At 52.2% G+C, this 21,223-nt stretch overlaps 7 protein-coding genes across 7 annotated transcripts; 3 read left to right on the plus strand and 4 right to left on the minus strand.

The window, feature by feature from the left end:
* Positions 1-981: 981 nt before the first annotated feature.
* AKAW2_70661A (J-type chaperone JAC1) lies at positions 982-1,770 on the minus strand (the record flags this gene model as incomplete). Its single annotated transcript, XM_041683268.1, has 1 exon — positions 982-1,770. The coding sequence occupies one exon, from the start codon at positions 1,768-1,770 to the stop codon at positions 982-984; it is 789 nt and encodes a 262-aa protein (XP_041547545.1).
* Positions 1,771-2,275: 505 nt separating this feature from the next.
* AKAW2_70662A (putative pre-mRNA splicing factor) lies at positions 2,276-4,044 on the minus strand (the record flags this gene model as incomplete). The annotated part of the gene is made up of 3 exons (XM_041683269.1): positions 2,276-3,783; positions 3,864-3,897; positions 4,003-4,044. 3 exons carry the CDS (start codon positions 4,042-4,044, stop codon positions 2,276-2,278), a joined length of 1,584 nt encoding a protein of 527 aa, XP_041547546.1.
* Positions 4,045-5,004: 960 nt separating this feature from the next.
* Positions 5,005-6,330, plus strand: ppmA (type 2C protein phosphatase PTC7; the record flags this gene model as incomplete). The annotated part of the gene is made up of 1 exon (XM_041683270.1): positions 5,005-6,330. The coding sequence occupies one exon, from the start codon at positions 5,005-5,007 to the stop codon at positions 6,328-6,330; it is 1,326 nt and encodes a 441-aa protein (XP_041547547.1).
* A 1,269-nt stretch (positions 6,331-7,599) lies between these two features.
* On the minus strand, positions 7,600-9,795 carry AKAW2_70664A (PWWP domain protein; the record flags this gene model as incomplete). The annotated part of the gene is made up of 5 exons (XM_041683271.1): positions 7,600-8,267; positions 8,323-8,551; positions 8,612-8,987; positions 9,053-9,542; positions 9,630-9,795. The coding sequence occupies 5 exons, from the start codon at positions 9,793-9,795 to the stop codon at positions 7,600-7,602; spliced, it is 1,929 nt and encodes a 642-aa protein (XP_041547548.1).
* A 2,077-nt stretch (positions 9,796-11,872) lies between these two features.
* On the minus strand, positions 11,873-13,387 carry AKAW2_70665A (phosphatase PAP2 family protein; the record flags this gene model as incomplete). Its single annotated transcript, XM_041683272.1, has 3 exons — positions 11,873-12,294; positions 12,354-12,888; positions 12,995-13,387. 3 exons carry the CDS (start codon positions 13,385-13,387, stop codon positions 11,873-11,875), a joined length of 1,350 nt encoding a protein of 449 aa, XP_041547549.1.
* Positions 13,388-17,079: 3,692 nt separating this feature from the next.
* Positions 17,080-18,371, plus strand: AKAW2_70666S (phosphosulfolactate synthase; the record flags this gene model as incomplete). Its single annotated transcript, XM_041683273.1, has 6 exons — positions 17,080-17,328; positions 17,399-17,436; positions 17,493-17,530; positions 17,587-17,666; positions 17,728-17,810; positions 17,876-18,371. The coding sequence occupies 6 exons, from the start codon at positions 17,080-17,082 to the stop codon at positions 18,369-18,371; spliced, it is 984 nt and encodes a 327-aa protein (XP_041547550.1).
* Positions 18,372-18,905: 534 nt separating this feature from the next.
* AKAW2_70667S (putative C6 transcription factor) lies at positions 18,906-21,140 on the plus strand (the record flags this gene model as incomplete). The annotated part of the gene is made up of 1 exon (XM_041683274.1): positions 18,906-21,140. One exon carries the CDS (start codon positions 18,906-18,908, stop codon positions 21,138-21,140), a length of 2,235 nt encoding a protein of 744 aa, XP_041547551.1.
* Between the last annotated feature and the right edge of the window lie 83 nt (positions 21,141-21,223).

Raw genomic sequence — 21,223 nt, forward strand, 5'->3', positions numbered from 1 at the left:
AGAATCTGCTCTCCAGCGGCAATGAAACCAACCATAGGAGTCACAGGATGGCTGGGATGGTTCGCATTCCCCACTAACGAGGCCAATCCTTGCCCATGTGCGGGTGTGGGTGTTGTATTGCTGGTTCCAGTCATATTGTTGCCCGATGGGAAGCCTTTTTCATCCCAGCCTCTTAGGGACCCAACGGCGGTCAGCTCATTGGCGTAGAAGTTCAATTGCGGTGGTGGGGGTGGTTGGAGTGCATGGTCAAGTGACTATTTTTGTCTTTTCTTATTAATTGAAAGTGCTTCATAGATTCGTAGTTGCAGGTTCAATCAATTATCCAAGTGTGCTGATGAATCAAAGATTGAATGTTGAAAGTTCAATCTTTTGAATACTGCCGTGCCCTAATCCGCAACACCGGAAACTTCCTACACTCTAGGGAATGAAATATATATATAATCGTGAGTTTCGAGTCATTCAATTGAAAACGGAAAATAAAATAAAAATCTCCATAAAAAGGTCACAACTGTGGGACCCTCGCGGAAATTATCCACCCCGAACTGAACTAGATAAGTACAATCAGTAAGTAGTAGTTAACTTAGTAGTTAGTCCCTTGCTGAAGTGACAGCTAGAGACTCCACTGACAGCACGTCGTCGACCACGAGTTAGATGAACTACTATATTATAGTTGCTTAACAACTCAAAGCATATTACTGACGATTATAATGGCCATTTTAGCGTCGTGGTATTCATTTTCAGGAATATACTTTTCTCCCATTGATAATAGCAGTAGCAGTAGCAGTCTATGCACTCATATCTTACGTAGTAAAGACTGTGATTAAGAGTGGAAAATGATCGATTGCTCCCTCATTCTATCATCAAGCCCTCTATACTAGTAATCACATAAGATAATCTTGGTATCTCTATACATCCAACGAAAAAAAAAAAACCCCCCAAAAAATCATACACACCCACCAATCTCCTCCAAATCCCATCCATCTAATGAACCAACCTAATCTCCCTACACCCAGGCTCCCACTCCCTCAAACCCTCACCCACACTATACCAAAACCTCAACTTAACACACTCCCTCCTCGCCAACTCAACATCCCCCTTATCAAACGCCTCCCCAAGAACCCTCACACACTCCTCCACCCTCCCCTGATTCTCCACCTTCAACTCATTAATCTTCTGCTCCGCAACCGCAGCATCCTCCCCGGAATCCGTCACCTCCTCAATCGTCTCCTGCACCTCCATGACCTCCATCAACGTCTCCGCATCCAACGCATGCTTCGATGCCCCATCCTCCGCCGTGACATCTATCCCGTGCATCTCGCGCAAGAGGTACTGAGCCCGTTGCAGCGGGTCCAGCAGAGTGCGGTACGCTTCGTTGATGCGCGCTGATAGCGCCTCCGCTTGTTGCTTTTGGGGACCCTGTGGGTATTTGTCTGGGTGGATGAGGGATTGCCAGCGGAGGAATTCGCGGCGGAGGTCGGCAGTGGGGATGTCGAAGGGGGAGGATGGGGGTGGGCCGGCCGGGAGGGTTTGTTTGAAGATCGTGTAGTGGTTGGTTATGTCGGGGGTGGTGTTGGTGGTGTCTGTGGTTGTTGTTGTTGTGGAGGCGAGGCGGAAGGTATTGATTGTTGTTGGTGATGATGATGGCGATGATGATAGTAGAGATGATGGATGCTGTTGGTGTAGGTAGGAAGTGTGCGGGGATGCGGGTGTGCGGGCTTGAAGAATGCCTGTGCGGACGAGCCGCGATGCAATACGGCTGTTTCGTAGCATTGTGTATCTTGTGCGGAATGCTGTGAGGTGTCCTGGTTTCGGTGGACTGTGGTAGTTGTTGGAAAGATGATGCTCGGACTCGGAGATGGCGGTTGTTGATGGATTGTCGGATTTGCCTCGGATTTGTTAAGGCGGTGTGTGGCAATTGCTGGCAAAATAGGGTGGCGGTTGCAGAGGGGTCATGTGATTATGATGTATGATGTTCACCGCTTTCTGTTTGAGATAGGAAACGATGGGATAAGTCCTGTCTCACCATGTCACACTCCATGAACATAGTAAAAAATACAAGACGATGAGGTGTTGTAAAGCTAGGTTTGATACTGAACAGTGTGGTGAAGATATATTACCGATGAACGATGTATATTCCTCATAAGTCTGGGCGTGAATCGGATGCTACGCTACAGTGACGAATTGCCTCATCTTCACAGCTGTACTTACGAAGGACTTCACAAGGAGCAATTCATGGGCAGTCATTATCACTTGATTGTTCTATAGTACATGTACATCATTCAATTCCCCAGAGCTTCACCGTCCGGTCGTGTCCACAACTGGCAATCCACTGGGCATCGGCGCTGATGTCGGTGCTGAGGACATTACCCGCATGTCCACTCAACGTCTTCACCAACGACCAGTCATCCGCGCTAAAGATATTCACGTTCTTATCAAAGCCACTGCTCACAAAGAAGGTGCCTGACTTCTTGGGCTGCACAGGCGCCGGAGCTTCATCCGTTGGTGTGGCACCGTCAACGTCCATGCGGCCCTCCGCCGAGGGAAGGAATGAGTCTGCCTCCGCGCCCTTGTACCATCGGAGATCGGACACCACGCTCTTATGCGCTCCAATGCCACCGCTATTCCGAACTTGACGCAAGTCCCAGCACTTGACCCAGCCATCGCCCGAACCGGACAGCACTCGGTAACCATCCACGCCCCAATCCATTCCAAAGATCTCCCGAATATGCCCCTCCAGAATCATGACCGTGCGGCCAGTCCGGAGATCCCAAATCCGGCCGATGCTGTCCAATCCGCCACTCGCCAGGAGCGAGCCGTCATTGTTGAATGCGACTGTGTACACCTCACGGGAATGTCCTTCTTGCAACAAGAGCTCGGCCGTAGTTTCGACGTCCCACAGCCGCCAGGTGGTATCGTAAGAAGCAGAGGCAACATATCGGCCGGATGGGTGGAATTCCGTCCGGCAGACACGGCCGCTGTGGCCAGATAGCGTCGCCAAGGGCTGATCCTTGTCTAGAGACCACAGGCGGACATTTCCTTCACCTCCTCCCGACACTAGATTCACCGTTGACTCCGACACATTCGACGTAGGCAGCGTAGCTCCGGGAAACCATGAAAGCCCACCGACTCGATCATTATGTGCCTGGAGTGACAGCTTCTCTTCAAGATTAGGCACTGTAAGCAAGCGAATGCCACCGCCCCAGTTACCGGTCGCAATAGTTTGCCCGTCGGGAGAGAATCGACAGATACTGACGGGGCGGTCGCCCGCAATCTGGGATCCGTACAGGTCGAAGTTGTGTAGCTTTTCCTTGATCGCCTTTCGATGCTTGATATGCGTGCGTAGAGGTATGGTCGATTCCTCCTTGAGTCGGGCCACACGCGCCTTTGCGCGAGGTAACGAGAAACGTGCAATGTCCTTCCGGGCCTGCAAGAGCTCGTTGGTGCCCTCCGTATAGAACTCCTCCTGCTGCTCTGCCTCCTCTTCATCGCCTTCACCCATGGCCTCCATCATTTCCACATCGCCCTCTGCCGCCGCGGCTTCTTGTCGTTCTGCCAGATCGGTCAACAATTCCCGCAGTCGGTCTCTCCGATCCGCAGGGCCTTCTCCAAACAATGTAATCGGTTCGCCCAATTCGCGTAGTCGTGCGCGCACCCGGCCATCATCCGTCGGGACCGCCATGGCTGCGGCTCTTCGCTTCCTTTCGAACTGTGACAAGATGGCTGACGCTCTTTCGGCGGGAATGCCCGCTGCGGCGGAAGGGAGGTCATAATTGCGGTCGACGGCTAGACAGATTGGTGATAAGCAATGGATACATTGTAGATGACCTAGCGACATAGGATCTCGATAGAGGCGCAATACTTACGGATGTTCGCCAAGTCAATGCCCATGTCCGTGTCCTGGAAACGACGTCAGTATATGCAATGTCAACGGAGGAATCCTCCGGCGCTATTCTATAGAAACGCCAGGAGAAGAAACAGATAACGATGAAGAGGATTGCTCACCTCAGCTTCCTCCACGTACGCCTGTCTCGACGGGTGCATCATGATGGGCGCAGTGGGTGGGGGGTGCGCAGATACTCCGACAGTTTAGACCCGACACGAACAGCCACGGGGTGGTTCGAATGGGAACAGAGATTGAAACAGGTATCCCAAAGAGATCCCGTCCAGACGCGCGATAATATGAGAAGCTGGAACAGAAGGGGTATTTGGGGTTCAGGGAAGATGGAGGAGTGGAAGACAAGCGGAGGCCGAAAAGCAACAAAACAGTGGCACTTTTGCTTTCCTTCCTTCCTTTCTCGGATTTCTTCTGGCAGCCCGAAAAAGGCGGCATCCACCAATTCGATCGCAACTTCCTCGCCTCTCGTGACTGTTCTTTCCTTCTTTATTGTTCTGTTCTGGCCGATTGCCTTAGACGGTGACTGACACTAGCATGCACGATGACGACCACGTTTTCAACTCTTTACTACCCAACCCAGCGGTGTGCTGAATCGGTGAGTTTAATTTAAGTCCATGGTTTTACTCTGGAGCTGCTCCGCGCCCGGAGTATCTACGCTCTTTTATGTCTATCAGCAACCCCTCTGCCTTCCTACGTCGAATTCGCTTTCCTTTTTCCGATCAGACAAGCAACCAGCAACTAATTAGCGACCAGCTTGAATAAATCGCCGATCTGCTTATCCGGGAAATTCCTCTTACTCCTCGATGCTCGCGGAGGCGGTCGATGACGCCAGGCGGTCGGGAGTCCCGTCGGGCCCAGCAATCTGAAATTTCCAGCTTGGATCGCCTCGTCTCTCCCCTTCGCCTGGCCTCACATAATCCCCGACTTTTGTTGTCTTTGATCAGCCGGCCATTTCTGGCCCTGTCGTGACCCTCTCCACTCTTTCAATTCCCCGGCGGCTGTCTCGCTCGCCATTTCGCATGCTCCCCCGGTCTCCCTGCTCCATCCCGACTACATCCTGTTCCTGCTGGCACAGACAGGATTTAAGGTGACGATCCGGTCCTTCGCTGATGATCGCACTGGCGTCTTCCGGTAGAGCCTGCAGTGCAGCCTGCAGTAGCCTACACGCCGTTGTTAGGGACGGCTTCTTGGCCTCTGTCTCGGCTCCGAAATCCTCTGGCCTCCGATACCCCCTCGTCTCCTCCCTCGCCTCAACATCTCGTTCCCCGCGATTCTCCCGCCGTGCCTTTCATTCCACGTCGCCGTTAGACTCGGCGACTCCGCGAATCTCATATCGCGTCGCCGCGTCCTCTTCCGGCAAAGGCCGCCGGTTCCATCCGGCCAAAAACACCTATAACTTCACCCCCGACCTCCACGAAGCCATTGGCGTCGCAACAGACACAGAGAACAAGGCGCTCCGGCGAAAGAGGAGGCCGGATAGTGGTGAGGATGCGTTCTTCGTGAGCAGAGTCGGCCGAAAGGACTCTGGCGCAGTAGCCTTTGGAGTCGCCGATGGTGTGGGCGGCTGGGCTGAGTCGCGCGTCGATCCAGCAGACTTCTCGCATGCGCTATGTGGCTATATGGCTCAGTCGGCCATATCCTGGGAGTCGCCCGTCGAAGAGTTACGACCAAAGAACCTCCTCCAGACCGGATACGACCAGGTCGTCGCAGATGAGACGATCCGAGCCGGAGGCAGCACCGCGTCAGTCGGCGTGGCATATCCAGATGGACGAATTGAGCTGGCCAACCTGGGCGACTCGGGCTCAGTTCTCCTTCGCCTTGCCGCCGTCCACCATTACACCGTCCCGCAAACCCACGGCTTCAATACCCCATACCAACTCAGCATCATTCCGCCGCGCATGCGCGCTCAGGCGTCCATCTTTGGCGGCGCCTTTCTCGAGGACTTCCCGCGCGACGCGGCCGTCACCAACCTCCACATGCAACATGGAGATGTCCTCATCCTAGCTACTGACGGTGTTTTCGACAACCTCAACAATCAAGACATGCTCAAGCTTGTCACGAGTCGCATGGTTCTCACGGGCGCCTGGACCGCCGATCCCGACGCGGGCATCCGTCCCTCGGAGGATCTCAAACAACTAACCAGCCCAGAGGGTCTGTCTTCTCTTCTTCCTACGCCATCCTCCTCACCATCCTCCGAGCCCGACTCTCCGAAATCATCTTCCCCCAGCACGCGCCAGCAGACCTACACCCTTCAGTCCCTCATCGCCGCCACGATCGCCGGCGAGGCCAAACTGGCCAGCATGGACATGCGTCGTGACGGACCCTTCGCCAAGGAAGCCCAGCGCTATTACCCCGGTGACTGGTATCGCGGCGGGAAGGTCGACGATATCAGTGTGGTGGCAGTAGTTGCCGTGGACGAGGGATACTCAGGATGATGAGAGGTGTTTCTGCCAAAAGCGAGGCTTCTCTGCCTCCAGTATAATATTTCTTTTCTTTCCTTCTACTGGACTTTTGTTTCATGAACGACCCTCCATTCACATGCACATGCATGCATTTTCATGCCGATACCTATACCTACACCTCTTCTATACCTATACTCCCTGCTTGGATAACGTCATTCATATATATACACAGTGACACACTGTTGTACCTTTCCTTTCCCATTTCTTTCTCCGGCGGTCATCAGGTACTATACTTTTCTTTTTCCTTATTGGTCTTGGTCAGGGCAGCATTTATATTGGTAAAAAACAGGTAGAGACGGATGAGAGCAAGATAGAACTTTATTATTATTATTGATAGACTTGACAAGGGAAACTTCATACCAGATACTTTACTTGAGCAGGATAGTACTAGTAAGCATAGTAGATAAGTAGTAGAAGATATAAGTCCTTAGATAGATAGAATAACTACTCAACTCGCATCCACGAATACGGCACAACGGGGAGAAGAGATGTAAAAAAAGAAAGTTAACAGGAACAAGCACAATGAGTATACAATCTCGATTCATCCTTTCCCGCAAGCTGAGAAAAAACAAACAAAGCAAATAATAACAGCAGCAGCAGCAGTAGAACCCGGTAATTAAGCATCGATGATATATCCTCCTTTTTTTTCCAGGATTGAAATAAAGCAGACAGAGCAGGGCGGGAAGGTTTAGGTGGGTGGGTGAGTGGGTGGGATAGAGGTAAAATGAAGGGAGAAAGAGTAAGTAAGAGTCTTCTTTTCTTCTTGCTTGTTAATCAATCAATCAATCAATCAATCCCTACTCGTGGAATCGGGCATACTGGGTGTTGTGTGTTGATCATTTTGAGGTCCGGAGAGGGGGAATATGCATCTCTTTATCCACTCCACTATCAATTATCAATTGAGAAGATGGACATGGATGATGGATGTACAGATGGTACCCCGTAGTGGCAAAAGAGATGATGGTGAAAGCTTTCCCATGATCACAGATAAGGGTGTTTTCAACGACGCTTGCATGCATGTGTTTTGACTTTTCCAGCTTCGTGAATTTGATTCCAAGAGGAAGAAGAGAAAGAAGAAAAAGGGGGATTTGGTTGGATTGGATAGTAAAAAAAATTAAAACAAACAAGACAACGCAGAGAGGAGTCACAGCACAGAGAGGCCCATAAACTAAGGCAAGTAAACAAAACGCCACAATCAATGTGGGTGGTAACAACGGCAAACAATTTCCATCAGCATCACTTTTATGCTGCCGTCTCCACCGGCTTCTCTTCCGTCTTCTCATTATCAGCCTTCTCCTCTGTCTTTTCAGCATCGGCCTTTTCCTCCGTCGCCTTGCCCTCGGTTGGCTTCTCTTCACTGGACTTCTCCTCCACTGCCTTCTCCGTCGTAGCCTCTTCGGTCTTGGGAGCTTCCTTCTCAGTCTCCTCCGTAGCCGGCTCAGGGGCCTGTGGCTTCTCTGCCGCATCGGCATCGGGCATCGGCTCATCCTGCGGCTCCGCAGTGTCAGCCTTGCTCTCCTTGGTATCATCCTCCTTCTCGTTCTCGGTATCGCCCTTAGCCGGCGTCTCAACGCTGCTCTCCTTGTGGACACCGTTGGCCTTGGGCTTGTCTCCCTTCTCCTTGTCATCTGAGGGTCCGGTGGCATCCGCATCCAGCAAGTTCTTCCACTTGGACAGAATGCTCATCGCACGGGCCCGGAACTGGAATTCCTCGTCGCGAGGGATGGAGCTGAGCTTGACGATCATCTTCAAGACCTTGTTGATCTTCGTGGCACGGATAATGGACACTTCAAGGTCCGCATGCTTCTCAAGTTTGCCGAAGAAGTTGGACATTTGAGTCATTTCTTCCTCCTTGGGTGGCTGGTCGCGAGAAATGAATCCCTTCTGAAGCTTGTGACGGATAAAGAGAACTAGTCATCATTAGCATAACACGTTCCTAGGCCACCAGGTTGGTCCCACACATACTCTCTTTCTCCTTCTTGTCCTTGGCTTCTTCCTGAGTCAACTTCTTCTCGGGCTCCTTGGATTCCGCGCGAGACTCCTCCCCATCATCACTAGCAGCAGCCTTAGCGGCCTTCTTGCTGCTTGCGGTCTGCTTGCCCTTGGAAGCAGGAGCCTTCTTTCCAGATTCACTGGCCGGAGTCTTGGGGGTAGTCAACTTCAATTTCGTGGTGGTCTTGGGAGTCTTCGCAGGCTAGACGGGAATAAGTCAGCTCGACAGTCACCCGAATTCAGCACGACAGCTCTCTCCTACCTTCTCCTCGCTCTGGGCCTCAGAGTCGTTGTCCTTCTTGCGCTTCTTGGTGCTCTTGGGCTTCTTCGTCTCCTCATCAGCATCGTCCATGTCGACATCTTCGTCATCGACCACGTCCATGCTCTTGCGCTTGTTCTTCTTGGCCTCGCGCTCTGCCTTGGCGGCGGCCTTGGCAGCTGCCTGAGCCTCCCTTTCTTCGATCTCCTGCTCCAGGGCACGCTGGTGATCTGCCAGCAGGTCCTTGAAGTGCTGAAGGTCATGGCCCTCGGCACCCACAGCATACGCAGCCAAGAGAGTTTTCGACTTGCCCTTCTCCGACACCTCCTTGCAGCCAGCAGCATCGATAGGGGTCAGATCGGTGTTGGGGATCCACGCGCTATGGTCTTCGTTAGCCAACTCGATGTCGCAAGCTTCATCCAAGCTCAATGTAGTGTTACTCACAATTCGTTCGTCTCAAAGAACATAACGGGGAAGGTCCGCTCGTGAGCGCGTTTGCCGCCATCGGCGTAGTCCTCCCTGTAGGTTCCGTCGGGGCGCTGAGCCGTCACGGGACGCGTGTTCAATAGAGTCTGCGGGAGCATTTCCTCGTCGCAGATGATGGAAGGCCATGGGGGAAAACTCCTGAGACGCGCCAGGTAGTACTCGCCGGGCTTTGCGTTCAAATGTGTGGTACGGATCTGGGACTTCTTTCTGCTCAGCTTAGACTTGTGCTCGGGCACGGTGCCAGTCGATTTCCGCTTCGCGGCGCCAGACTTCTTAGCGGATGCGGGTGTTCCGTTGGCCTCCGATGCTGGTGCGGCTTCGGGCTCTGCAGGCGCGGCCGCACTCTCATCGGACTTCTTCGCGTCGGCAGACTCGGCGGGTGCGCTCGATTCCTCAACCTCTGCTGAGGCGGGCTCTTTCTTCTCCTCTTCAGTGGCAGTTTCGGTCGCTATTAAGCATGGGGCGGGTGATATTAGCGAGCGCCACTAGGCAAGACCGCGACGAGAGGAGAGGGCGTGGTGCTGGGGTAGCTTACCAGATGGCTTGTCCTCAGGACCATTGGTCTGCTGCTCTTCCTTCTCCTTGGAAGGCTCTTGCGCAGACTCAGCAGCAGCAGGCTGGGCATCAGCGGGAGCGCGTTCGACGGACGACTCACCGGCGTCGGGGGCGGGCGCCGAGGCAGCAGGGGTATCCTCGGCCATGATGCGCAACCGGGAGTCGGAAATTAATCAGGAGGGGGGAATGGAAGGAGGATGCGAAGGAGAAGAGGATAGACGAAGCCTTCTGATGAGAAGAAGGTTTGGGTGGGGTGGAAGGTTCGAGGGGAAGGGTAATGTGGTGGAAGGAGGAGGAGAGGAGTGAGTGAGTGAGAGTTGAGAGCGAGCGAGCGAGAGGTGGTGGTGGAGAAGGTCGCGACGCCGGGAGGCGGGAAGTCGACAACGCGTTGCACTTCTTGGGGTGGGAAAGCAAAGCGGCGCTGCGCCCAGTCCGTAAATGACGCAAACGCTTCAACGACAAGAGACAAGTTGATCAATGTCAACCACCACCACAACTGGTCTTGACAAGTAACACTGGCTTTCTGGAGCTGCCCCCAATAACCCTTGTATTAGCAATTGGGCAGGAGGGGGATCCTATCACGGCAGACCGCTGTGTCGTGTCTCGGAGCGCTTGTGGCAACTGTAAGACAGAGCTTCCAATAGGGGGGTCGTTGCTGAGAATCGTGGCGTTTCTCCCAAACGTAGAATCGATGGGTGAATCCGATCCAGTTCACTTCAAAAACACGGCGATACAGGGACGCCTGTGGTGATGAATGGCTGAATGGATGATGGTGATGCTGCTAATGGGCCGTGACGCGAAAACTCCCCGGCGATTGACGATCCTCCAGCAGCCGGAAACGCGAAGTCGCTGCTGCTGCACAACAACGACACGGAGCTTTCAATAGCAGGAAAGAAAAAGCCAAGGGGCTATTCGGAAATCGGCGACAGTAGAATCGTAGTGATGAACACCCACGGATGAACCGCAGTCTGCTCGTCTGCTTGGATCACCGAGACAGCGAATATCACGGGCCAATTCAAGAGATGGATAGGACTCAAAATAGAGTGCACACAAGTACTTGGTGTTGAGACACAACCTGTTCAGGGCTTTAGTATCTTATTTTGCATAGGACATCCAAATCGCCGACTCACCTGAAGCTAACAATCCAGTCGCGCACCGCCGAATCCGATCACTCTAGTTTGAGGATGTTGAGGAACACCAGAAACCCCGCGGTCGCAAGGATCTGCAAGATTCGGACGAGGAGTTGAAGCTAGGTGAACAAGCAAGTATACCGGAGTCAAATCTCACCCGGAATCGACTCTGGATCTTGGAGAGGGTAGAGTCGACGGGGGAGGAGGAAGTAGGGGTGATGGTGAGAATGCGTCTGTAGTTGTTTGGTCGGGGGGAACAAGGCAACAAAAGGGAAAGACGGATGGTTGACGCCAGGAGAAAGAGTTCCCTCGCTGGCTGCCAAACCACCAGCCATCCTAAATCTATATCCCCCAGTACAACACTCAACTGACCTTAATCCCCCCACTTCCGCATTGGATTTTACAGGCTTATTCCGAGAGACTTGCTCGTTCCATCGACTCCGTGCGTTAAAGGGCGGGACAATGAGCCTAGTAGAGTGTTCCCCATCTACAACACCCCGTCCGGCACTTGTCGAGTCAGTCCCACGCAAGTAACACTGACAATCAATACCTTGCAAATCCTTCTCGTCGTGTGCTACAAGCAGAATTTTAAATGATCCCATCTTTTCCCTTTTCTCACCAGCCACCTGGAGGGTATCTTCGTGTTATTCTGTTCTGACGTTCATTCATCCCCATTCACCCCCACCTGCTTTCCTGCTTGAATTCGTCTCTAGTTCTACTACTATATAGCAATCATCATCCCAATTTGTGCACGATGTTTGACTTACACAAGAACTAAAGTCATCCCAAAACCATTCATCATGTTGAGTAGAGATAAAAAATTAAATGCATTGTCTTTGATCAAAAGCAGGTCGCCATATACACAGTAGGGGAAGTTCGGAGCATATGGATGATCGAGGGAGAGTAGGCACGGACAGTAAGAATAGTACGGCCCCAACGACCGACCGGCGGTACCATCAATGTAATTAATACAGATCAAGAGTCATGACAGGTTCATAAAAACGAGGTGAGAAGCCATTTCCAGAAGGGTATCATGCAAGTCCACGGTATATATGTAGGAAGACAAGCTACTCTCGAGGCAGCGCAAACTCGCTCACCAAGGAAGGGAAGTATGTTCAGGCAATCCCTCATCATCAGTCCACCCATCAGCCCCTTCGAATTCTTCCAGCGCGGTCGGCACCGGCTTGTGGATACGAAGAGCCCAGAGGAAGTAGTCTTCCAGGGGAAGCAGGTTCAACAGGATGCCGTTGAATTTCCACCCAAGAGCACACACCGTGGCACCGGCCACGGCGTCCAGAATGAAATGGTTGGCAGTCGCGACAATGGCGGCCAGGATGACAAATGGATAAGCAAAGCCCATGGCCAGGCAGACGAGTCGGCGCCATGACGGAACCTGCAGCGCGACAGGGCCAATCGCGATGCGCGAGCGCCGACGATGATGTGGCGGCAGCGGTATGGTCATGATCGTGAGACCAATCATCAGAGAGTAGCCGAAATGCAAGGAGGGCATGGCGGCTGTGCGTGTTTTGGTCAGCGGTCTCCTCGCCCAAGTGGTTCCCGGAATAAATACTCACCGTACTGGTTGCAGAAGCGGTTTTCGGTCCAAACGCTGCCTGCACCGTTGACGCCATGCACCGTATCCACAAATCCATAGCTACGACCCCGAGCTGCATCAGGACCCTGCGCGTCCTTGTCGCTCAACAGTCGAGGTGGCATGCAGGGCCACAAAGTAAACACCACGAACGCAAGCAGATTGCACACGGCAAGTGTTCGACGGCGAGCTTGATAGAGGCGCGGGCCTGCGGGCGAGCCACTCATGAATCCACGAGGCTTGCCAGGCTGCGACTCATCGTATCGGTTTCTAGTGGTCGTGTAGTAGTAGAGCCAGACGAGGAAGGCAATGGTTCCCGGGATATGAATAAAGGAGTAGATCCAGTTTGTCCACATCATGAGTCTGGTGTGCCGGAGGAAGAACCGTTGGATAGGAACCTCCAAGAACAGTCCCAGCGCCTCTTCAACCTGTATCAGCTGTAGCGCATGTTTCCTCGCCACGTCGACGGTGCCTTCTTGCAGCGTAACGGCAGTAAAAGCTCGACCTAGTTGGTAAGTCTATGGCATGAACATTAGCGATTGCCACATAGAACCTGGAAAGCAAGTAGTTGCTGTGGACTCGAGTAAAGCAAGTGTAGGGAACACAAGGGTTCGAGTATCATACCCAGTACACTAACGCCCAGTACCAGCATTCGACTAAGAAAGGGAACTTGCGTAGGAGGCGACTAAGCAGGCGATCTTGGAAGACGATGGTGTTTGGAGAGGTGACCTCCAAGGTCGACGAAAAGATCCCCAGTTGCCTCTTGCGCCACCGACTCTGGCCATCTTGTAGGAGTGCCGATGAAGATGAGGACAAGCGACGAGACAGCAGGCCGTCCTTTGCGGTTGGTGTGGACAGTCCGGACTCTGTCGCATCAGGAGAGCTGCCACGTGAAGGGATGCTGGATCTGCGGCGGGTTCTGCGTGCAGGGAACGATCCTGTTGTTCGGTTGATCCAGGTACCTCCAAAGAGAAGGACGATGACCGTCAGAGGCTCCAGGAACGCTCCAACTCCCATGATGGTGTGACCTCCTCGGGGTGGGAAAATAGATGCGCTATACCGGGGGAGGAGGTGGGAATAGTCGACTGTATGGAAAGGGAAAGAAAATCAAGGGTGAGGATTAAGACTAATGAAGTACAAAAGACCAAGCAGCTCCAAGATTCCAAGCTGGAATGCTGCGGGGCAAGCTATAAAGAGTGAAGCACAGAGAGACAAGGCTTGAAGAACACCGAGAGCATCGTCAGGTTAGCAAGGCCAACCAGACAACAACAAACCGGTAAGAAGGAAGGGCGGGCTGAATTATTCCCGCCTAATAGCTTGAATTAGTAGCAGTAGCGTGTAAGTATTGCTCTCTGAGATGGGCAGCAGTGGGGGGCGGCACTTATGTACCTTACGCAGTGCAACCTAGTGGCAGATGGTACTAGTAGGAACTTGCTTGCGTCTTTTTGGGGGGGTGTGGGTATTAGTAGATAATCATTAGTTGATTAGTTTTGATTTAGTTAGGATAGGTAAAGTAAGTAAGTAGTACGTAGGTACTAGGTAGGTACTACAGGAAGAGAGGGAGAGGGAGAGGGAGAGAGGGTCTCAGCCCAGCCTGACCTGCTTGGCTGGAGAAATACTAGTCAAGTACCAAAAAAGCAGCAGGCATGTAACCAGTCCGAACCACCGACCCTGAGTGGGCAGCAAAAAAATGAAAATAAAAATAAAAAAAATAAGGGATCGCTCCTCACTGGATTGGATGACATGGCTCTCCAAAGTGGGTTTCACCGGTTCTTCGGTGTCTGACTTGGTTGTGTTTGGCCAAATTAGGCCCCGTTAGCATCGCATTTCCATGTCGTGATAATTAACACATGCTGGAGATCGGGGCCAGCAAACCAAGGAACCACCAGCACTACTTGGCTCAGAGAGAACGCCATCGTCGGAGCTTCCGGATGCCGAATAAAACAAAGCCATCCGTTTGGGGGAGGGGGGAAGGAGATTGAAACTCTGAAAAGGGACGGCAGAAAGGGTCAAACATCCGCGTTCCAGTAATCATACCAATTAAATCTGACCTCCTATTTTGGACCTGGATGCTAATTTCACCCTCATTAGAATGCCTATTAGTAACTTATTGGGGGGAAGGTATGGGTGAAGTCACAAAGAAAATTGCTTTGTCGGTGTCACCCAATTAGGCCCATTAAGGTTTGTCAAAAAGGTCGAGGAAGATCCACGAACATGGGTCCTTGCTCCCACTTGCTGGGCCTTACTCTGTACTGGCGGTGACAGCAAAAAAAGCGACCTGCTAATACGGAGTAAGTTATTTCACGGTTCAATGGTAAGGATAATTACCAGATTCGATCAGTCCGTCTCTCATCCACTGCAGGGATTTTGCCGTCGCGACCAGACAATCCTCGTCACGACTAGTATTGTTACCACGATTATGTTCCAAGTCAGACCAGCTGGAGCTATTTCCATTGGCTGGAAACCCTATGTCAGCCGCATCCACTTCCCAGTTTGGTAATTACCTACCTACATCATGCTCGCAAGCTAGTAAGCTTACGGAAAGACGTCACATGAGTCAGCGGAATGTTGGCCAGGATGGGCAGGAAAGCACGCTGCACAAAAGACGGCACGAGAAAGTTTGCCGATAAATGGACGACGAAGGAGATGAAAATGCTGAAGTATCAATTCATTCAGTCTATGTTGCCTCTCTGTGAAGTGCTCAGGTTACGTTGAATATATGCATGTACTCCCCTCCCGACGAAGCCTAGTAGAGCCTTTACTCGTACTCGATCGCGAATACGATACGATGTAAATACTGGCCCTACAGGGTCGAGGCTTCCAGCCTTGTTCTCAGCCAGTCCACTTTCTTGCTTGGCGATCCCAGTGAGCGGAATCTAGACTAGATATTGATTACTTCGTTTCTGGTCCTGCTTTCTTTGTGGGAACCCCCCTGTTCTCCCCTTGGTTCCACGGTCAATTGTCCTTGCTCTCTTCAACTCTTCATGACCCTTGTCAGGTGGAAACCCGAAACGCCTCCAGGACGTGCGATGACATCGTGACAGTTTTCCCCTGTATGTTTATCGAGCGCCTCAATTATCCGATCAGCGTTCGTATCTCTCCTAGAAACCCCAAGATTCCGAAGCCACTCCCGTATCCCTACTATTAAAAACCAACTCAGCCGTACAAAAAGCATCACGGCAGGTTCCCGATCTTAGTGTTAGCTTAACTACAGAGCTGGCGCATGATTTGCAACCCTTCCCGTCTCGACCACGGGATGATTTCCAAGGCAGGAGAAGTCCAGATGCATAAAACCCCGCATAAATCACTTTATCCTTAATACTATGGAGTAACGCCTAACAACAAGGGACTTCGTATAGCTTCCGAGGGCTCCGCAGCGGTCGACAAACATCCGTTTCCGAGGTCCTAGTCTGTTCTCGTCTCATCCACTTAGTTCGACGGTTTGCCTTCCTGATCATCAATCCACCCTGTGAGTTGAAGCGGGGTTACCACGTTCCGTGCACCGAGATTGTCACTATTCTTAGTGATCCCACACTGAGTCCTGCGAGACGGCTGGTGCGATCGCCCGTATACTTCACAAAGAGTGCAGAATATTGTAGGCAATCACTTTTTGTTTTCTATTTAAACATCTAACATTGTCCACGTGCTCCAATGAGACGGTCTTCTGGAGTGCTTGTAGGCAGACAGATAAGTAACCTACATGCAGTATACATGCGTTAGGTCTTTTGAGGCTGTGTGACGGTAGCCTTTTTGTTGGCCCAACCAAAGTTTCATTAATTGACCAACCAATTGTTGAGGTAAAAATCATGCGATTTACTATAGGGGGACTGAATATTATTATTATCGTTATCAATCATCCTCGTCGGCGACCGGAAGACTTCCGCTCCGTGCCAAGTGCCGACCCAAAACCCGCTTGTCTCCGAAGCTCCGTCGCCAATACTTTCCCTTCATATGCGGGCCCTGGAGAAACTCTACTGGGAGGATCTTGTATCCATGGACCCTCAATCGTTGTTGCTGAATCGGTGCCTAGGTGCTACGAAGCTTGACCCGAATACTAATCATTCTACCTCGGCGCGGGAAGATCGTTGAATCCATACCGACCAAAGCACCGACGTACTTGCATGTGTGCTCCTCTTACCAAATGCCTACTAGGGATTTCTATGTCGATAAATATCAGCAACCAGATATTTTTGCTTCATTCGACCTGATCCATTAAGCCCTAATAACCCACTAACTGGATTGATAACTACTCAATATACATACTTACCGGATATATCAAATGACGTCATGTACGCGTGCCTTTGCCATCCTGACTTCATCGCTATTCCCCATTCATCCCAGAAGTACCAATGAATTTTGGCCAGTGAGCACATAATACTGCTCAGGGGTACACAACGGTTCCGCAATGGAAGAGAATCACGGGTTCTTATTGCTTATCGTTCAATGCATTCTCCTAACTGTCAGCCGGTAGGGACCAATGATTGTCACTGTCTCCTCCACGTCTCAGTGATGAGCTATCCTTTACGTCAGTCTTTTGTGACTCCTGACATGACCGGATTCAGGTGAACAGAGATGAACACATACTATAAGGAACCGAAGCTTCTGATGTGCTTGCACAACCAGTGTCAGCCTTAATGGAAAATCATACATAGTGTCTTAATTACTCTCCTTGATACACCCTTATCCAGAGCATAATATCAGTCTACATAATGTTTTCCACTCTATCCCGCGTGGCCCCAGCCCCGTCGAGGAGCATCCTCCAGCATGCGTCACCTCAGATTCCCAAAGTTGCCGTATTGACGGGAGCTTCGCGAGCGCTTTCTTCCACCCCTCCTAGTCAGAAAGAGGTCACATTGCTTCAAGACAAGAAAAATGGATTTGGATTTGCACGGTCAAACCCCCGACCCCCGAAGCCACGGACGAAGGGTGTCACTGAAATTAGAGGCCCATACTATACTGTATGCGATGTCAACGCACAGCCTGGCGAGAGTGCTCGCGCTAAAGCAGAGAGCTGATCCGTAATCGTAGGTGATGGGTAAAAGATACTTGGCGGACGTGCTTGAGACGTGAGCAATACCCACCACTTCTGCCACAGGACTGGGTTCTGATCAATGTTCAACAGGATGGGAACACATGTCGACGGCTTAAAGTTTGCAGGAGGTAAAAACTACCGCTAGACTGGTGGGACAAGAGACAAATACTAAACAGCCTTCTAGGATCATTCTCTCTCTTTCCGGAGAAACCCTTGAGGGAACTGATTGACCTTGCTCATGACTACAATGTCTATGTCTCGACCGTAAGGCTCTTGCTCGGAAGAGTTCGCCGGTATAGGCTTGCTAATAGTGACTTCTGCATAGGGCGGATGGGCTGAACATCTACTTACTCACCCTGACGCGAATGCCGTCTTTGACAAATATCTTCGCAAGTGCAAGGACTTGGGGTACGGTTATTTCTATGCCCATGCTTGCTTGAGAATCAGCTCATCCAACTAATTCCTCTCGGCAGATTCGACGTGGTTGAGCTCTCGTCCGGCTTCCTGTCCTTCCCTGAAGACGACTGGCTCCGACTTGTTGACAAGGTTCACTCGTACAAGCTAAAGGCGAAGCCTGAATTAGGAATCCAGTTTGGTGCTGGTGGTGACACTCCGGCGTCTGGCTTGGAGGCGATTGGCACTTCCGACCCGGCCAAGCTGGTGAACATGGGGCGCAAGTTCCTTGACGCAGGTGTCGAGCGCCTGATGATTGAATCGGAAGGGATCACCGAGAACGTGCAGTCGTGGCGGACTGATGTGGTGTCCAAGATCATGAAGGAACTTCCCCCAGAGCGCGTCATGTTCGAGGCGGCAGATCCCAAGGTGTACAACTGGTATATCCGGGAGTTTGGTATTGATGTGAATCTGTTTGTGGATCATAGCCAGATTGTGCAGTTGTCATGCTTGCGCCATGGAATCTGGGGCACGGCCGATACCTGGGGCAAGATTGTGTCGTTCCGGCCAGAGTAAAGGGACCAACTCGGCCGTAGAGGGAGTGATGTGAGCCGTGCGGGTCATGCCGGGCATCGGAGGAAATGTACGAAAGTAGTTATCAAGGCCGTAAATAGCCACTAGTCGCCAATAATGCCATCGATGGTTTGAAGTCGAAGCAAGTTGCCCGATGATGATCCATTATTCTTAGTCAGCGCCGACCCCCCAATAGGCGGCCCCGACTCAATCCGGGGAAAGCGGCCAAGCATCCCATCATCCTTCCGTTCTGGCCATCCTTCCCTGCTTGACTCGCCATCTGCCTGTGGGCATATCTTTGCCGTTCTGGCTCTCTCCCGTGTGCTAGAGAGATGTTCAATCCAACACTCGGCTAGTCAGCCTGGGTCTTGACACAAACCCCCTCCCCCCCTCATCACCGGCCAGACCGACCCCGCGGTTTGCCCCTGCAGGCGGTCTGCACCTCTTCTCCTCGTCAGGTACATCACTTTGCGATTGTGGCTCGAGCGGATTTACGGGCCCGAATCATCAGACGCTATATCAGTTTCATGCACCATCATGCCTAAAGCTAATCCACCCCCTGGGGGCCGACTCCGCTGCAGACGCGCCTGCGATAGTTGCAAGCGGAGGAAACAAAAATGCAACGGAGAACAGCCATGCACGATCTGCATCCAACGGCGCAAAGAATCCGAGTGTCACTTCTCCGACAAACCGGCGAGACTGCTCAAACCGAATAGCAGCAGCTCCAAGGACACCATGCTTCTCAGCGAACGGTTAGTCCCGACCCCACAGCGTCAGACCGCCATGGACCGACTCTTGAACTCGCTCGAAGACCGGAGTGCCAATATGGAACAACAGGCTACGGATGACAAGGATGGAACAGCGCCTGTGCCCAAGGTGGCTAGGTTACTGCGTGATGGACAAGGCAAATTCATGTACGTTGGCGACTCCGCCAGCTTGTCTTTCCTACAGAGTGTGCGGAGGATCGTATCGACTTCGATCGGCAGATGCGAGTTCACGGAGGACAACTCGCGACATTCGATGCTGGAGGCGTTCCAGAGTGGCTCTACAACACAAACAGGACCGTTGATATCGCCACCAAGCAATGAAGAAGCTCAGAGGCTTGCGCGCCAGTTTGTGCTTGCTACAAGCCCGCTGTTGGATCTGTTCGACCTCAACGAGTTTCACCCCCGGCTTGCAAATTGGGTCGAGAATCCGACTGGTGATGAGGATACTGTCAGCTCGATATTTTATCTCGTGCTTGCGATTGGCGCGCAGGTGTCTGATATCAATCAATCTCTGGCTGAGCAGTACTTCGTCAGCGGCCGTCAGTTAGCGTTTTCTGCTTTCACGGAGACCCCGAGTATATATACAATCCAGTCCTATGTTTTGATCTCGATGTACATGCTGGGAGCCTGTCGACGCAACGGAGCTTTCATGAATTTGGGAATCGCGCTTCGTGCCGCGTATGCGGTTGGAATTCACCGGAAAGACGCGAATGCGCTTTTCTGCACCCGGGAACGGCGGGCTCGAGAACGGGTGTGGAAGAGTCTTCGTATGATGGATCTGTACCTTTGTGCCTCCTTAGGACGTCCTCCTGCGACACTAGACTTTGACTATGATCTGCGTGAAGAAGGGATTTCGCCAGGGGAGCAACAGCGCCTTCACCCGGACGAGCAGTTGTCCATGACGGTGATCTCACTGTGCCGGATCTTCGAACGTATCCTGACCGAAGTCTATATGCGACAAGTCGTCTCGATTAACGTCGCAGAAACCATATCGAATCAACATCGAGCTTGGGTGCGCAATCTTCCGGTGTTTCTGCAGATGCAGACTGAGCGGCTGGATTCCAAGACGCTGGAAGGCACCTTGTCCGCTGCGCACATCTTTGGTTCCTACTACTGGTCGATTATTCTCCTTACTCGGCCGTTCCTCATCTTCCGAGTGTCCCAATATGTGCGGAATAGGACTGAGACAACAGGATCCTCCGACAGCAGGGCCAGCAACTCCCGCATTGCCTTGTTTGCCGACGCATGTGTTTACTCTGCCTTGCGCGGACTCAACATCGTAGATGATCTTTCTCGCTACAATACCCTGCCGCGCAGACTCCCATTCCTTATCAATTCCGTCTTCAACTCGGCCGTGGTGTTGGGAGCCGCTTTCTTTGCCGACTACGACAATTTGCTCCCGCTTGAGGAAGGCATGGACAAGGCGGAGAAATTTCTGGGCCTCTTCGTACCCCACGACCCACACGCATGTCGCTTCTTCCAGATCATCAAGTATCTCCGAGGCGCAGTGGCGGAGTATGTTCGTCGACGGAACCGCCATTGGATGGAGCGCCGCAGCCGACAAGTTGACCAGCTCTTCGGCCAAGTCGGGCCCGCCAAAGAAACCCCCATTGCCGAAACAAATACCCCGAGCAGTCATCGCGGAGAACCCCCCGCTGTACCATCTCCTTTATCCCCCGACAAACTCACCGGAGCTTCTGCTTCTCAGCCGCCCGACTTAACTACAAGCACCACTACCGCCACTGGCCCAACCGACAGTGACATCTGGGATACGCTCTATGGCGCACAAGGCGCCGACACGCTACCATACGACACCGCAATTTCCACGCTCACCACAACCGGAATTCCCATCGGCTGTTCCCCAGGCGGTACCATCCCTGCCGGTGGAATGCCTCCGGATGCTCCAGGGGCGCAAACGCCACTCTCGGATGTGATTCTCCCGGACAATGGCCTGCTCTATATGGCCGAAGACCTTCCCGTATTTGGGATTTGGGGAGATGCTTGAAGCATCTTCTAGCTCACAATGCAGCTGGAAATTGAGTGCAGATATGTCCTACTTGTCACATTATCTCTACTCCGGAAATCTGA

Source organism: Aspergillus luchuensis, chromosome 7 (assembly GCF_016861625.1).
Source record: "Aspergillus luchuensis IFO 4308 DNA, chromosome 7, nearly complete sequence".
Classification (NCBI taxonomy): Eukaryota; Fungi; Ascomycota; class Eurotiomycetes; order Eurotiales; family Aspergillaceae; genus Aspergillus; species Aspergillus luchuensis.